The 18,807-nt window shown below is 35.4% G+C and overlaps 1 protein-coding gene across 1 annotated transcript in view; it reads right to left on the bottom strand.

Moving 5' to 3' along the window:
* Positions 1-18,807, bottom strand: part of asic1b (acid-sensing (proton-gated) ion channel 1b) — a 192,234-nt gene that overhangs the window by 27,576 nt on the left and 145,851 nt on the right. Inside the window, exon 3 of the mRNA XM_032549871.1 lies at positions 11,627-11,777. Coding sequence (XP_032405762.1) covers positions 11,627-11,777 — 151 coding nt within the window. The remainder of the gene's footprint in view (positions 1-11,626; positions 11,778-18,807) is intronic.

Below are 18,807 nucleotides of genomic sequence, written 5' to 3'. Positions count from 1 at the left end.
TCTCATGAATGACAAACACTTTGGTATTTCTGCGGGTTAAATAGCTTGAATAAGGAGCGAAAGGATAAAGTGAATGGATTTTCCAAACAGATTAGACGATGACAATGCCTGCCTCACTGTAGCCTTGCTTACTGCAGAGGAAATGAAAGTGAATGTATAAATTATTAAATAAATGATGATGAGGATAAAACAAAATCAATACAGCTGAGAGGTTCCTTCCCCATAGCACTCCGCTGTATAGATTTTAAATCAAAGAGATGGGCCTCTTTAGACTTGAAGGAAGCCCCTCAATGACACATGGACTTAAAGCAACACCTCTGCAAGCATATTTCTTTAACAACAACACTGACCTAAAATGTTAATTATGCAGCAAACGATTCAGCTCCTTTGAGAGCCAGCTTGGTGATAATGTCCAGTGTCTGCTTCCTGCCAACCCACACCCTCCCTTCCCCCTTCTTGGTTGTCACTCGGCATCGTCTTCTAAGCGGAAAGGCTTTCTCACTATTTTCAATTAGGGAGCTAAAAATTGTGAATTGTGGCAGGAGTTCAGCAAGAAAGCTTCGACATAGTGTGACAGATTTGAACTGCTACATATTGGTCCAGTGAGATTGAATACCGAGCCGTTTTGTTCTGCTGCCAAAGAAAATGCTTGAGAGGTGACAGATAGATATACAAAAACAGAAAGCATCTCGATCTTCTGCTTTAAAATCCACATGCCATGCTTCAGTCATGGCCATCCATTGCGGGTTTCATAGAATAACAATCACTTTTTTTGCGAATTCCTAGTATTCACAGACATTCTTGTTAGGGAATCAATGTCCAAGAAAAGCTGAGAAAAAAAATCATAACTTTGCCAGTTAGGAGTCTAAATGTCTCAAACAAAAATGTAAACCTTTAGACATATATTTCACTCTGGTATGTTTTGTTGTCATTTTAACTTGTAAGTGTGACTTTATTACCATTTCACAACCAAAAAAGCAAAGTTAAAGCTCAAGTTTAAATTAATTTTATTCAAAAATAATTGCAGACATGATACACAACAGTTAGTACTGAGTAGAGCTTAAGTGAGCTAATAAGATGAATCCTTAAATTTGAATAAAGATCACAGATTGAAAATATTAGCATTGGTTTATTGAGAATGATATTAAATCCGCTTAAAATGTTTTATCATAGATAAATCATCAGATTTTAAATTGTTTAGCATTTAAAATTAAAAGGATGGACATGTTTACTTTTTAAAAGTGCAAGGATTTATATTCATTGATTGTTGTGTTTCAATAGCTACAGAATGGTGACATAAGTTTAATTTTTGCAATTTAGCTTTGTTCATTCCTAAAAAAATCTCAGCAAAACAAACATACAGAAAAAAAAAGTTCAGTGATTACCCTTAACTTGGCTGTCTCTCCCAGACTTCACTAAATCTGAACTGAGATGATGTTAGCGGTGTAAACAGTCCATTTTTAATGAATTATAATATGCATTCACAGGTCTGCTTGTCAGATTAAAAGTACCTTTTGAAAATAACCTTTAAGGAGGTATTAAACATACTTTTCATTTAACCCACTTTCATGTAGCCCACATTAATGTAATAAATATTGGTTTGATGTAATATTTTAATTTTAAATGTCATGTTTTCATTAACTGTAAGTGAAAAATTATCATGACTAAGAGAAATAAAGACTTTCAAACATTCATCTGGGTGTAATTAATCTTTATAATGTGACAAAATTACTGAAACAAATTGGCTTTTAAGTACGTAATATTCTCACCTATACAAAAAAAGTTTTTAATTTTCTGTTTACATATTTAAATTTTTTCAGAAGAGCAATGTGGAACTAAATTCAAATTCCTTGTTTGTCTGCATGAACACGACAGAAATGGATTCTGATTTAGCTATATGGTTAGAGAGGAGAATATTCTTAGAAAAAACAACAACTCTGCTTTAAGATTAGAGGTTTAACATTAAGGAACAGTCAGGTAAAATTATTTATTCTGCAACCAAACTTTAACCAAGTGGATCAGGATTCATCACACTTGTTGGGGTTGAACTTCTATTCCACTCGACTCTATTCTTGGTGTTTGTTCTTTTTTTGTCTCAATTAGTCTGAGTCAGCTTTGAGAGCAGGCAGCACACAGAAGAAGCCCCATTATGATGTCATCAGGCTGCTGATAATAGAACTGACTATTTCTTTAAATCCTTTTGATTGCATTTGAGGGAACACGCAGTTCCCAAACAGAAAATGTGCCCTGCGTTGTATTATTTATCTGTACTGTGAGGCTCTGTTTATGTCGAGTACAGTCACAAAAGTTCAGCTAATAAGACACAAAAAAAGTGTTTGGTAAGTTTCAAATAATGGAAAAAACTGAACAGAAGTTATTTTTACCATTAAGACATCTCCTGTAGCAACACTGCATAAAGTTTTGTATATGTCGGCAAAGAAATCAGAGCTGACATAATTTTCTCCATCAAATCCCAAAGGAGCTCTGTGTGATTTAGGTCATGACTCTGGAGGGTTATCCTAAGACTTTTACATTCTCCTAAGAAAGATATTTTTATTCGAGCAGCTGATCTTGTTGGGTAAACCACCTCTGTGGTTTAACGATCCTTTAGCTTCCTCTTATTTGTACAGTCTAATCTGGACTGCAAACCTTCTCCTGAAAGTTTTCTGATTAGTTGAGATCAAATTTGCTGTGCTTGTTGTAAGGATGGAGAATTGTGTTTCTGCTGATCTGGTGGCAGTTTTTTTGTTGTTGTTGCACACGTCACCCTTCTGTTTGCAAAGGACACGGTCATTTAAATATGCTAAATCAGAAAGAGTGTCACTTTTAATGTTTTATTGCTGCTGTTAAGAAACAACTCCCTGAAATCAGTGGTAGATGATTCATTTCTAGGAATACTAACATTTTAAAGCAGAAGGTTACGATGCTATTTAAAGCATTCCCAGTATTTTCTTTATTACTGAAAGAGGTCAAAGCATAATGAGTACGATTCTAGTTTGGAGACTAGGACATGGCTGGGATGTTTTCTTTAATGACTAGACTTTAGAAAAGCTGTTTTTAGCCTCAAATATTAATATTTTATCAATATTTTTGTTACCTCCTCTTTATTAGAAAGAAAGATAATAAATTAGCCAAAGGTTTTTCTTCAGTTTATTCAAGAAACATTTAACCTTTTACTTGACTGGTTGGGACATTAAATAATTTTAAGAAATTGCAATAAAATACACAATAAAGTTATCATTGTAAGAGGCAAAATTGAGACAAGCAGAGTCTAAAAATCAAAGCAAGGGTAACTTCATATCGGAATGCAGTTTTCCCCTCTGCCATTTAGTTTTTTAGGTTGATAGTTCTTCAATAAACATGCAACCTCAAACCCCTTTTACTAATCAATTTGTCATTAACATTATTCTAGTTGATCCACTGGAGGGTGTTTGTTTTCAGATAACGCAGAACCAGAGAGGCTTGTTTATATCTCAGAAGTTCTGATATTTAAGTGTTATTCTTGTCATTTTTTTTTGTACTAATGCTGTCAATCTATTACAAAATAGACTAATCACACTTGTGCTGTTATTAATCACATTTAATAACTATGCATTAACTTCCTAAGCTTAAAATGTAAATATTGTCCTGCACATTTAGCTTTTAAGGTATAATGGAAATAAATAAGGGACATTCAGGTAAAATAACAGTTAAGCAAAAATACGTAGATGTGTATAAAATGTGTATTTGGAGCATTTCCTCTACAGTATAAAATATTTGGTTGATCTTTGGTTCTCAACCCTCATGCAGACTATTTCAGCATCGACTTCAGTGCTTTTAAAGAAGAACAAGTCCTCAAAATGATACAATCTGTAAGAGATTCAGCTGATTAGATTCTCTTTGTTACAGACATGATCTGACTGTCTTCTTGTTGAGGAAATTTGAAACTTAAAGCGATGCTGTGATTGGCTGAGTTTGGTGGTGTGAGCAGGAAATGCACTGTTCTAAAAAATGACAAGAAGCAATTGTTTGTCCTTGTTGGAATATGGAGACACGAGTCGCCTTTGCAAACATGAAACCAGAGATAGCATAATAGTAGCAGCAATAAGAGACACAAAGACATATCTATTTGCAGATTCATCTTTATCTGACTTCTCTGACCGGCTTTATGAAATCTGCCTCAGAGATCATGGTCCATGTGGCGACGTCCCAATATGGATTGGAGCATAAAGGTGGTGGGTCGACTTTGACTTTCCATTGTACGTCGACAGCATTCAGCTGATCAGAACAGACTCATTCAAACAGCAGCAAAGTTGTTTTTGTAGCCTTTTCCCACATGAGATTATGGTTTCATTAGCTGCATCCAATGCTTCAAATTAAATCAGGGGTGGCATTTTGTTCTCCGACGATATTCAGTGGCAGTTCTTGAATGAATGCGACCCCGGGTGAGTCTCTCTTTCTGTGACCAGCATGCACATTCATATTACTGGATTACTGAGAAGCAGACTAGAGGACACTTCACTGCGTTTCTAAGTTAGTCAAGAATCAATTGTTCTTGCTTTCACAAACTTTGCTTTCAGGAGTCTGAATCACAACAGTTAGAACAATTCAGTGCAGTTCAAATTGTCCAAATGTTACACAGATATCCCAAATTTTCACTTTTATTTCGAAAAGAGAAGTTTCATAAATCTCAAATTATGCTTGAGATTTATAAGATATTATGATAAATCCACTTGCACCATAAAATCGTGCAAATAAAATTACAAAAATAAATTAGCTTAATGGAAACATGATTATTTTAAACAATTTTGCGCTGGAATAATGTGGGGTTTTTTTTCCAGCCGTATCAAAATAGACTGTATTTCGCAAAACTGCCATGGAAACACTTTTTTGGATCACGATAGTCACATGATCAACAGCTGGATGCTGCTACTGGCGGAAATGGCAAACAAGACAACAGGAAGTAGTAGGAGGATTTTCAGCTGGCTCCACCAGAGCTCTCACAGCATCACACACTTCATAAAAGTTTGTCTCATTCCAACGTTGTTCATCTGTAAAATGGCCGACTACCATTTCTCTAAAACTCTGCACAATGTAGCCGCTCCAAATATGAGGAATTTGTCGATGCAACGTCTGAATCAGACGGCGACCTTTCCTGTGATGGCTGAATTATTAATGTATCTCCTGTAACTGTTTACATCAGTCACGGCCATAACTTTAATATTTTATTGAGTGAACAAGTTTATTCACATGTGACTTTAATGTAATTTATTATTTGATGGTGAAACTGTATTTTTTTAACGTTAGCAGCTCCGTTTGCAATGGAAACGGAGCTGCTGACAGTCAGCAATAGAAAACTTATTCTGGACAAAACTAACTCTTTTGTTTTCCATGAGCTCTCGTACCATCCTGATAAAATGTCGCTCTACTCAGTAAGCCATATTACACATTATATATTGTCAGTAAGCCTCTAGCCATATAAATATATTGCCTTAAAAATGCAATTTTTTTCTTGTTCTGTCAGATTTGAACTTGCAGCTCTCCTGCCTAATGAGTGGGTAATGTCTGGGTGGCTACATACGTTTCTTACAAACAGTCAGGAGTTTTTCTGCTACATCTGAGTGGGTGAATAAGATGCAGCTACTGTAAAGTTATTTATTCACTAGAGTAGAAGATTATTTCATAAACAGCCTATTTTGGGGATTTTTTGCCACTGAGGAAGCATTGCATCATTGGGCACTCGCCTGGTAAGCTTTATGTTATGCAGATTGTTAAGTAGCAAGACAATTAAAAAAAGATTTAAAGTAATTAATAATTGATGAATTGCTTTGATATGTTGAGGTGTTATTTTTGTATAACACAGAGCATTAATCTACTGCTTAAACAGTTCTATTTATCAATACTTAGCTTCAGACAACCCAGATCTGAAGTAGTGGAGAAAAAAAATGCATATTAAATGTTTTATTTATAACTATGAAGTTGTTTGGATCTCACCATTTTTTTTTTTTTAATTCGATGCAACGTTTTTTAATGAAACGTTTTATACTGAAAAATCTTTGATAACGTTTGCATCCTATATCACTGAAACTGCTTATGTGGCTTTAGTCGGCCATTTCTAACAACCCCAAAATTATTTGTCTTCAGACAGGTTGGCAGGTTACCCTATTAGCCAGAAACCTTCCAGCTTTATGCCTTTATTCCTATTATATGTCTTGCTTTGTGATTTTTATCAACAAATAATCTCACATTAGGAATACCAGAGCCTTCCCTGGAAGTGCTTCTGACAGCCTTAAGCTTTTTATGATATGTTTTCTAAGTGTTTGGTAAATATTTCGAGCTTACTGTTTTGTTTTCTCTCGTTTTAAAAACCCATGTGTATTTCTCACCACACCATCTATTTGCCTTCCAGTCAGATTATTTCATTTTGCCCAAGCATTTTTATTTGCACTTATCACTATCATTTTACATAATTAGAGGAACTCCAGACTCTGTGTAGACCAATCCATGACCTGTAGTGTCTCACCATGTGCTTATCTATTCAAGTATGCAATTATTGTACTGGAGCTTTGCTTGGGTACAGAAAAATGAACACATTTACAGATTCTAACAGAAATTAGCTGCTTTGTTTTGACATGTCATTTTTAATGGGGTAACACTCCTGTTTAGCATCATACTGAATAAAATGCTGATTTGATTTCTTCTAATAAGTAACAAAAACACTATTGCTCATCTGCCAAATCTATTTTTTAACATGTTTTGCATATTGTACCAAACAGATTAATGGAAATGCTGCAACAAATTATGTTGACTCATGTAAGTTGTCTGTTATGTGACGAGAGGTTGCTGTCCAAAAAGTTGGTCCCTTTTTTATTCTTAAATGAATCAAACCATAGGTCAGTGCCATAATCAGCAAAAAGTAAAACACTCCCATTTTAATAGTCAGTTAAAAAGTTTATAAAAGTAACAAAAAGTATAACAAAACTCAAAAGAAATGCCAGTGACTGGAAAATCACCATAACACTTCTAAGCATTTTTAGGGTCGTGGAATAAAAAATGACAACAAGAAATTCTAACTTTCAAAACAGCAGCACATATTCTCTGTATAAAATCAAGCATACACTTTTAGAGCACAAGAGTATAAATAAGTTTTGAGCACAAACTACATATATCCATTAACAAAGCTGTATGCGGTGGACTCAAGCCTTTCATGTGTTTGATCTTCAGAGGAAATTTACCTCCTCACTCACAGAGCAGCATCCCAACTTTCTCCTTGTCAGATACTATTTGCCTAAATCGCTAACTGGCTCACTGTATGCTGACATTATGTAAGTAAATACTGCTTTCTGCCATCATTCTGCATCCAAGTCTTGCAATAGAGCCTTGCTGCCAGCGTCTAACCAATTTGTTACAACAGATGATATAAATTTGCTTTTGTTGAGTGTTTCGGTAAATGTAATTCTTAAGTGATGCATTAAATTATGCAAGTATTTGTTTGATAATGCCAGGTTTCTTCTTGTTCCAAGGAGAAATTCTTGGAGGATGAAATGACGCATTATGTAATCTGGAGGACTAAGCCAGATTGATGAATGGCGTCTTTATACAGCTAATCACTGGCCAATATTTAGGTATCAACTAAAAACAAAACCTGTGATTAGGAATTTTTATATACAGTACAGACCAAAAGTTTGGACACAACTGTGTGTCCAAACCTTTGGTCTGTACTCAATACAGACCAAAAGTTTGGACACACTTTCTAATTGAATTCAGTGAGAAGGTTTGTCCAAACTTTTGGTCTGTACTGTATATATATATATATATATATATATATACTGTATATACTGTATATACTGTCTATACATATACAGTATATATACAGTATATATATACAGTACAGACCAAAAGTTTGGACACACCTTTTAATTCAATGAGTTTCCTTTATTTTCATGACTGTTGACATTGTAGATTCACACTGAAGGCATCAAAACTATGAATAACACATGTGGAAATATGCACTAAACAAAAAAGTGTAAAACAACTGAAAATACCCCTTATATTCTAGTTTCTTCAAAGTAGAAACCTTTTGCTGTGATTATTGCTTTGCACACACTCTGCATTTTCTTGATGAGCTTCAACAGGTAGTCACCTGAAATGGTTTTCACTTCATAGGTGTGCCCTGTCAGGTTAATAAGTGGGATTTCTTGCCTTATAAATAGTCATGAAATTAAAGAAAACCCATTGAATTAGAAAGGTGTGTCCAAAGTTTTGGTCTGGACTGTATATACATATATATATATATATAATGTATGTATTAGAATTTGATTTCCAACTCATTTAGCATATTTTCTAAGTTTAATCACTTTTAAACAGATAAACACCCTTTTAATGGTAGTTCATCATCAACATTTGTTTGTTTAAATAATCTGAAATGGATTGTGTGGAAAGGTATGTTTACAAAATAAAATATGTTAAAGTCAAGAGTATCTTTGATTGATTGATTATAACCTGTGTGACACTTGGAAATGTAATTAAACTGTAGGAAACAGAAATCCGATTTGGTTTTCTAAAATCAAATTCTCCCAAAGACACAGAAATACACTGGAACTTTTATGTAAAGTGTCTTTTTCTGGACTTTTGGTTGATATTTTGTCTTTACTGTATAAAATGAAATGACCATAAATATTTATGACCACTTCTTTTTACTTGTGCAAATCAGCATAGTATAAATGATTATTCCTCCAACTTATTTTAATTTAAGACTTTCATTTTGGTTTGTGTGTGTTTTTTCATATTGAATGTTATTTTCAATTCTCTCAGAATTAAATAAGTCATATCAGACACAAATAACCAAATCTAAAGTCACATTTCATATTTTGCTGTGTGTGCTGGTTTATTTATGGATGTAAGAATAATATAAATGTGGATATTAAAAAGATTTTGTGGTGTTCACATACACAGACTGCATATCTGTGTATTGAGATCAATGCTGTGGAATTCACAGTATTCTGCTGCATCAGGACCGGGTACATTACTTTATCATGTGGTCAGCATCTTATTACATATTATAAGGCTCAATAAATGTTTATGTGATCTATGAGTGCCCCCAAGTGGTCAGACAATTATTAGTCGAATTAATCAAAAAGTAAATTATGCCATAATTCAGTTCCAAAAGTCCAACATCCAAAGGTAAGTGAGGCTCCGTGGGAAAGTGAATGTCCACATAATCTCTAGCAACCAGATTATGCGGTGATGAAGTTGTGTATGCTACTAATAACTTAATATGTTATTAAGCAATGCAGCATCCATATTTTCCTATGAGTATCTTCCTATCACCAAACAGAAGACAAAAATATTTAAATGTGTGACGAGAGTATTAAAAAACTCCGAGCTCTTAAAAGAAGTAGAAGTAGTCAATAAAATTCATATCTCTCATGTAGTAAAGCCAAACAGTTATTCAATAACATTACCTAAAGGACAATAAATATTATAATTCAATCATTCAGGCGTGAGGTAGTTGCGGCTTATATTTAAATATTGCAGTACAGATAAAGCTTTCTGTGTTGAGCTTCTTATTTAATGATGACCGCCAGTGCAGTCTTTTTGTGATATTATTTTCATAGTGCTTATAAAACACTGAAATGAAACACATAGCAGCATTTACAGCTGCATTAAAATCAAAGAGTCGGAGGCCAATAAAGCCTCTCTGCAGATAGGAGGAACCTGAATAGATGAGCAAACACACGTCATAGATTGAGTCTCTGAGCTGTTCCGATCTTTTCTTGACTCATGGTTCTTTACAGTTACAGTGTCTTGCAAAGAGCTTCATGCATCCATTAAAATTTTTAACACATTGCAATTATAAACTTTAATGTCTTTTAATTGCATTTGACATGACAGACCAAGACAAGAAAGCAAATAATTCTGAAGTGAAAGTTAAATACATAATTGTCTGTTTTTTTTTTCCTGCGCATTGATATTCAGCCTTTGTTACTTTGATATCCCAAAATAAAAAATCCCAAAAGTCAACCAATTAGTGAATTAAAAGACAAATTCAAAAGTCAAGTTAGAGAATTTGTCAACAAAGTAATTGTTAGTCAAGCAGTCTACAAACAATACCTTTATGAAAGGATGTAAGGGCACTAAAGTGGAAGAAAGTGGAAAATAAGATTTCTGTAATAAGCCTGCAAGACAAACACCTCTGAACTCCATGTGATTCATAAACTACCAATGAAAATGGTCAATCCCGCACAGCTGAGAGTTTAAAATAAATAAAGCCATCGTAAGTCTCCTCATGCAGTAAAAATTCAATTTTGGACCCATTTTTTTGCCCATTTGCAACCGATATCCCACTTTTCTGTCTCTTTTCACACCCCAAAAAGATCTGATTTGTGCCACTGAATCATATACGTATCCAAAAATTTTTAAAGAGTCTGCATTTAAAATGCGTCATGTCACATTTTATGATTGACTTGAGATATGATAAAATGTCTCAGATCTTCTGGTAGTTCTGTACCAGAAGAAGCCAGACGTGTTAAGCCTGGACGTAAACAAAAGCTGGAGTAGATGTGACTTCTTTTTTCTTTGTTTTTTTCTTGTCTTGTGAAAATACTGCTGACTCTGTTCAACAACTTTAAAATCAATCTATAAACAGTAGCATCCGTTACTATGTCTGTAAACATGTAAACAGTGCTCTGCTGTGTCAACGTTCTTCTTCTGTGCATAGCGAGTTGACAGAAGTCTGATTTTGATCACATTTAATTAGTGGCAGTAACGGTCATTAAAAAAACGACATTTCAGCAAAGAAAATCTGAATTGAACATCAAGACTTGTGTGAACGTAGCCATAAAAGAAACAAAACATTGCTTTGATCGTGTCTTGAAGTATTTCTTGAAAGGTACTAAACTTAACTCCAAAATGGCCTTAGATGTAAAAATGTGAAAGAGACACACCCACAAGACTAAAATTGCGGTTAATAATGGCTCTTTTGACTCAACAGGGCTAAATGTGTACACTTTTAATATTTTTATTTGTTAAAAAAATAAAACTATTGTTTTCCATCCACGTCACTATCATTTACTATTTTGTGTTTTTCTATCAGACAAAATCTCAATCAAATACTTTGCAGTCTGTGTTTGTACCATTACTAAAGGTATCAAGACGTGCTAGTACTTTTGCAAGGTTGTTGTAGTGCATTTTAATAAAAATAATAAAAAAATCTTAATATCAATCAGTCAATAAAATTCATTAGTGTGTAGACTCTGTCAAATCATCCCTAAGAGGAACAGTATGAATTGACAAATTAACTTTTTGGCTCATATGATCTCTGGAGATAAAACAAATTTAATGCATCGCTTCAATAAATGGATTTAAGGCTCCAGGGTTACATAAAAAGAGCTCACAATGCATGCAATCTAGCCTCTTCAAACTAAGTCTTATGGATTAGACGGGAATCCCAAGGGTTGCTTTACTCCCCGCTGATATTAAATAAATCACCATATCTGAAATTATCTGGCTCCTCTTCTGACTTATTTTTTTTAACTATGTGCTACTCTATTAAACTCTAAGCAAGCAGAAAACATAAATATAAAGTTTGGTTTCAAGTTTAATCTGCAGACAACTTAAATGTGATGAGCCTTTCAGTTGATCTTACCAGTCTCTCCCCACACAGGCAGGTATTCATCCTGCTGGATGTCCAACATCAGCTCCAGGCCGTTGCCCGTTCCGCCCTTCATCGTCACCAGTAGGGGTCGTCCATCTTGGCCTGAATTAAATGTGTAGCATTTCCCGTAGCGTGTAAATATCTGAAACACACACAGAAAGTCCACACTTTAATAACAACTCAAATGTTTCACATTCACTATAACAAGAGTTTCGGACTTTATTTCCTAGAAGGGATTAAAAAATAAAGAAAACAGCATCTGTTCAGGTTGTGCTACCAAACACGGATCTCAGAAGCCTTCATGTAGAGAGCCTGTTCACAAGCTGAACCCTGTCCGCTCTCAATACTGCATGATTTAGTTTGTGCTTGAGAAAACAGGACATGATTTTTGTTTCAGAGTTGGACGACCTGTCTGGCAAATTTCACACAAGACGGCGCTGAGATATCTGACCCTCCCCCAACAAAAAGGTAAAAATATTACCTCCTTTAGAGCTAAAACAAGTCTTTTTTTCAGAAACTACTAATGAAATTAAATTATTTTTTTTATGCCAATTGAATGTCATTTTTCACCATTTCACCACTGCCATCACCATTGAATAAATAAAGTGCACAAGTATTTTTAATGCTAGTTTAATGCTAATTTTATGACAATGGATGTAAATGTATAAACTACTACACATTTTTGTGTTGTTTTAACTAAAGATCAGCTCATGTGCCTCAGTTTGCAAACTTTTCCTTCCAGTTCTAACTCAACATTTTTCAGTTCACTGCATTTGTCTCTGCTGCGTCTTTTCCTCATAGTGCCTACATTTGATCATTTCAGCCATCACTGTGCTGGATTTGTTTTTAGCCTGCTAAGCTAGTTGATCAGCTACCGTTTGAAGGCTGATGCACACCGCCATCAACATCCTCGTCCTTCGACAAATCCCTCTAAACGGCCAACTTTCCCTTTCCTGCCGCAGATGAACTATTGGTGGCAAACACATCAGTAAGTTTCATATTCCTGTTTTTAACACATTCTTTTGGGTAAATCATGACCAGCCCATGGATGTGCGTTAACCTACCGGGTATTGCCCGGCACACCAGATGGCCATTCCACCCGAGGTCAGAAACAGTGTTTACATCCTGATGTCAATGAAATCTGAACCATCCACACACAGTGTGAACATACAGTATTTTGCACAATGTGCCTGATTATGGAGATTTCAGCGTTTTTTCTCTCTTACAGCCGATTTGTGGTCGCCAGACTTCATGTGTAATCTCAAGGCATTGACATCTATTCTCCCGGCATTAATCTCTTTGCGTCCGACACGAAATCCTTCGTCATCCTTACCATCTGGGCTTATCTTAATTTACAAATCTCCTTCCACCTCGGCTGGAATTTGCGCTTACTCATTTTCTCCGCTGTTCGTCTTCCTAAAATTACACACTAAGCCGCTAGAAACAGTTTCCAAAATTGATGTACAGTACAGACCAAAAGTTTGGACACACCTTTTAATTCAATGAGTTTCCTTTATTTTCATGACTATTGACATTGTAGATTCACACTGAAGGCATCAAAACTATGAATAACACATGTGGAAATATGCACTAAACAAAAAAGTGTAAAACAACTGAAAATAGCCCTTATATTCTAGTTTCTTCAAAGTAGAAACCTTTTGCTGTGATTACTGCTTTGCACACACTCTACATTTTCTTGATGAGCTTCAAGAGGTAGTCACCTGAAATGGTTTTCACTTCATAGGTGTGCCCTGTCAGGTTAATAAGTGGGATTTCTTGCCTTATAAATGGTCATGAAAATAAAGAAAATCCATTGAATTAGAAGGTGTGTCCAAACTTTTGGTCTGTACTGTACATTTCTGGCAATAATCCATAAATTCCCCAATGAGGGAGTTCAGCTGAACAATTCAGATTTGTTGAACTCAACTTATTTCACCTGGAACCTAGAAAAAATGGCACTGAGATTTAGATTTAATCATTTATAATCAAATCTAAGGCCTTACATTTAACAAAATATATTTTATAACTTTTAATGGTTTTTAATGCCATGCTGCGAAGTAATTTCCCTGCTGGGATGAATAAAGTACTTCTATTCTATTCTATTCTTAAACCCTATTGTTTTACAAAATACAGCTGAAACAATTTTGCTGTTTCAAAAATGTGCACTTTTTGTTCATGCTGCCAAAGGAGAAAAGAAAACAAAAGAAACAGTGAAGAAGAAATAGAAACACATTCATTCTACGTTTCAACATTTAGGATAGCGAGGGTGGTTTGAACTCCCGTTAACATGCATCTTATTAAACTGTGGGAGGAAACAACATCTACAAAAAAAAGTTTTAAAAAGTTGTGCATGTATGTGGAAAATATTCAGAACTTTTAAACAATGGCCTCCAACAGCTTCATTTGAAATGCAGGGTTTCGTTTTGAAACGCTCAAGCTGAAACCCCCATGGAGTAATAACACACTATGAGACTTGATGTTCTCTGCAATTATGTAAAAAAATGAGCTAGACAAATGGGCTTTCAAAATAAAAAAATCCAACATTCTGCAAAAACAAGTTTGCATATATAAATGGTTTGGTCTGATTTACAAAACATAAATGCATAGTTTGGTAGCACACAAGTTTACAGCAACTACAGTTGATCTGGGGAAAAAAAGTTGATCTTACCTCCAGAGCACTAGGAGTTTGATCAAGATGAGAATATTCTTCAATGTTTTACGTAAGATATTATAGAGGATTAGTACTGAATTACTAATATTTAATAATTGGATAACAAGTTTGATTATTTACAGCTGGAGGAGGTATACAGAATGTACATCTATAAGTAACCAATGTGTTTTTGTTCTTGACCAGTCCAACAGTTACATCTCTCAACCCCAACTTACAAACCATACAGTAAGCTAACAGCTGATAGCATGGTTAGCTGCATGGTCTGTGGCTCTGACCTGTATCTGTGGTGTATGTCTGACTAAAAGCCCAAAGCACTGGACAGCAAGAAACAAAATTTATTTTAGTTTATATTTCTAATCTGCATGGAACTTCTTCAGTTTTCTCTGTTTCCTTCCATTTATGTTTATATTAATCAGTCTTTTCTCCTGTGTTTGTTAGCAATTCTTTCATCATTTTTTGTGTTTACATTAAGTTAACCTCCACCAGTTATCCTAGTTGAGGGTTTCCAGGAGCTGCAGCATTTTCAGTTACTTATACTCACTGGTTTATTACACCAGGCTGCTTTTTGGTACTGTTGCCCTGCAGCAATAATGTCAGGTTTCAAACCCTGACCTGGATTTTGGATTAAATTAGCATGTTAGTGTTGCTCTGTGGTGAACTGGTGATCAGTCGAGGGCAGTGGTTTCCAAAGCTTCCCGTTTTTGACCCACGAAGTAAAAATGTCATGACCCATACTCTTGAGCACACAAATATTTTAACTTAAATAGTGGATGTTATGACAATACAATTAGCATCAACAGCTAATATTAGCTGAACTTGTGTCAGTTTCCATCATACCTCTTCATACTTCCAGTTCCTCAAGTGCATATCTTTTCACGTCATCTTTTTGGATGCTGCTTTCATTCATCACCATTGTACATTTGGGATGTAGTTTTTCTGTTAACCTTTATCTTTTCCATGATTCTGCCCGTCTCCTGCCTGCCCTTAGATTCCAATCAAACAGCAAAACTTGACATGTAATATGTATGAGATGAATAAATTACTTGCCGTTATTTGTGTCCAGGTCATCAAACTGCGTTGCCAAAAAAATTAGAGTTTTGAGAAGCTGGAAACAGATCTGTGAATTTATTCCAATTTATAAATAAATAAATAAATCATTGACTAATTAAATTGTTATATAAGTTTCTTCTATGAGCAAAGTAGATAAAAACTCAAAATGCTTTTGTGCTATATTTAGCAAAACAGCTAAACTGGGGTTATAAAATGTAGATTAGAAAATCTGAATGCTTCAAAACTTTAACATACTTGACTGTTCATCCATGTACAGTACAGCAGAACCTGATGCTGGCAACGACTCGATTGCTGGTGAACTAATGGATGTATAATCTAATCAGAAACATCCAGAAAATGAAAAAGCATACCTAGGGTCCAAAATGAAATTTTTCCCTACTTTGCTTGCTGAGTCACATGCTGAGATACATGCATTACAGTATCCTAGCTCCTAATTAACTTAGAATTAACCTTCAACATGTTGACATTAATATTTGGAACAGGTAAACAGGAAGCTAGTTTTAAGAGAACAAACACAGGAAATAAACGAGTGAATAACTTATTTTTATTACCATTTCACAGAAGAAGATAGAATGTATCTATCTGTATAAACTGGATGTATAAATGATCTTTTTGCAATACTGCTAATAAAACAAAAGTCTACTTTTAGCCTTCTGTCATCGCTCAGAAAGCTGCCTTTCGTCTGAATTTTATGCGAGAACTTTGATAAGAAGGCGTTTATTACATAGTTGACTTATGAGTCAGACGTTATTGCTTCATGACTCAAATGCCACAAACACCAGATGCACCAAGCTGAAAAAAAAATCAAACACAAGCCATCCCTCACAAAAGAAAAGTTAAAATAATGTGAATCCTGCTTATTGAGGTGTGTGGAATAGAGCGAAACCTGAATCAAATAGAGGCACGGTTATTCATAGGAGCCTGTAAAACACACTGCAGTGAAATGTAATGAAAAGTCCCTCTGATAAGTCCAACACGATATGAGATGTGACCTTCAAAAGTGTAGGTGGCAAATCTGAGCCAAGAACAGACCCTATAATACCAGCTTATGTGCAGAATATGAATATCAATAAAATGTCCCTGAAATCCATCTTCTGTCCCAGAGCTCTCTCTCAGTGTAATCAGATTAGTATTTGTCATTTCTCTTTGGAATATAAAGACAGAAGATTTTTACAATATCACGAAGCTGCCTCCTTTCACCCAACAAAGTACCTGACAATTGCAAATGGACTAAACCTGCAGAAAAAAAATCCTTGCTTTCAGTTTCAGACTTAACTAAGCAAAACACTGGAAAAATCCAAACTATTTAATTGCAGTAACTCGGCTTTTACTGCAATTTCTTTCAGTCTCTTGTACAAAATATTTTTCTTCTTGTTTTTTTTTTTTTAAAGAGAAATATGAACAAAAGAGGAATTTAGTCTTCATACTCAAAGAAAGCATTTAGCAGAAACAGTGATGAGATTGTAACAAATGTGCGAGAGCGCATACGTCTGTTTCTTATTGCACAAGCCGGTTTGTACAAGAGCATGAATGATTGTGTTTGCCCAGGAGAGGATGTGTTTGTGTGCATGCATGCAGCCCCCCTACTTGCCATCTGCGTGTATGTGTTTGTAATGTGGTGATTGACTACAGCAGACCCGTAGTCGAGAGTTGCTGTGGTAACCAGGAGATTGTGCCGGCTTCATTGAGTGACGAGCAGCAACAGTGGATGGTGCCGCTGACCTTGGGGAGTCAGGATCCTCATTGTGTGCGAGAGACTCCGAGGTTCGCTCTGTCTCATGCATCTCTACGTCTGTCTGTCAACAAGCCTGTCAGGCTAATTCAGCTGTCCAGCTTGTTGGCAGCACAGACACACTGTGACATTTTCTCAATAATTTATCGTAAGACATGTATTATTTTGTCAAGATCCAACCTTTGTTGTGAGTGAAATGAAAAGTTTGGTAAAGACATGCAGATTAAGTGATGTTTTATTAATTAAAGTTGTATGAACATTTTATAAAACTTCTTTTTACACTTTATGTATTTTTCAGGTACAGTGTGTCATTTTATAGCACAATCAAGTAGCTGTGTTATCTTTAGCTGATATTTTCAAAAATAACTTAAAAGAAATTTGACTTTGCATCTGAAATCAGTCTCTTTAAGAAGCTTCTACTCTTTTCAACACTCCAAATTCAACATGTTATCACAACACTCGTCTGTTATGTCGTTTACAGCTGTTTTTAGAAGGGGTGTACTAATTTATCTGCTATCTTATTTGCTAAAAATCAGCCACTGTCCTCTTTTGCTCTGCAGTGGCAGAGGTTTGACGGACATGCTGGCCCACCAGGGTCATCTCTGCACAGTTGCAGTTAACAAGAGTCACTCCACTGCTTGCCAACTCTGCAACTTTATTGCTATATTTAGCGACACTTCAAACAAAAAAAATTGGTATCCCCAAAATCAGAATCAGTGATCAGCCAAAAAATTGCAATTGGTGCACCCATAGTTCTTAGGGTTGCTAGACTGAGAAGTAGTTTGTATGACAAACTCAGCAGATGTGCAGTTCCACACCAGCTCGGCTGGGAACTGAATCTCCACTGTAGAGCTTTGGGTAAAAAGATGGTGATTTGTATGAGCAAGCATTTAGGCACCCACGAGATTCAAGACTTTCTCAAACACACAAGAAAGAATCAAAGCAACACTCCAGGTATGCTCTTGATGAAGGAATAACATTAAAACATGATATGAAACTCAGAAAAGTTGATTTCACTTAATACCTGTCTTACGTCTAGCTGTAGGGAGGATTTTGGGACTCTGAATTAATACCTCAAAAAGCTGAGATGTCATCAATCACCTTCGATGCAGAAGCAGGCTAATGCCCTGCTGTTGAGGACTGTTACCCTGCATGTTTTTGATGAGCCGCTGCTTTAAACTACACGATTTAAATCAACGGGTCATCATCAGGTTTCTACACAACATGCTGGGATGTAATTACATTATTTAAATCAAGGACATGTCTAAAGCATGCAGGAAACTCGCCCTTGGAGATCATAATTGGACACTGCTTCTTGAATGCAAACCGAAGCAAAAACAGTCCAATAGTGCTGTGGAATGAATGAACCTCTAGAGATTTATAAATTTTTCTTTATTTTTTGTCTCACTGAAATGTTTCAGAAACACCAAGTGAATTTTAGTGTCAGACAAAACAAAAAAAATCTTAGGTCTGACTAAGCATAAAATGCAGTTTTCATTAAGGGTAAAAACTATGCACCTGGCAGTATCTGAAAAGGAGCTCACCCCATAAATGTAATAACATGCTATCCAGTATTTGTGATAACAGGCAGTCTATTTTTGACTTCACTGTGGAGGTTGTTTACATTTAACAACCTCCAGTGGGGGGATTTCCAAGCATAAACAGCCAATTTAAGCAGATGCTTAAATTGGCTGCTGT

The sequence above is a fragment of the Xiphophorus hellerii genome, chromosome 20 (genome assembly GCF_003331165.1).
Source record: "Xiphophorus hellerii strain 12219 chromosome 20, Xiphophorus_hellerii-4.1, whole genome shotgun sequence".
NCBI classification, from domain to species: Eukaryota; Metazoa; Chordata; class Actinopteri; order Cyprinodontiformes; family Poeciliidae; genus Xiphophorus; species Xiphophorus hellerii.
The sequence above is the reverse complement of the archived record's forward strand: the minus strand, read 5'-3'. Positions and strand labels throughout refer to the sequence as shown.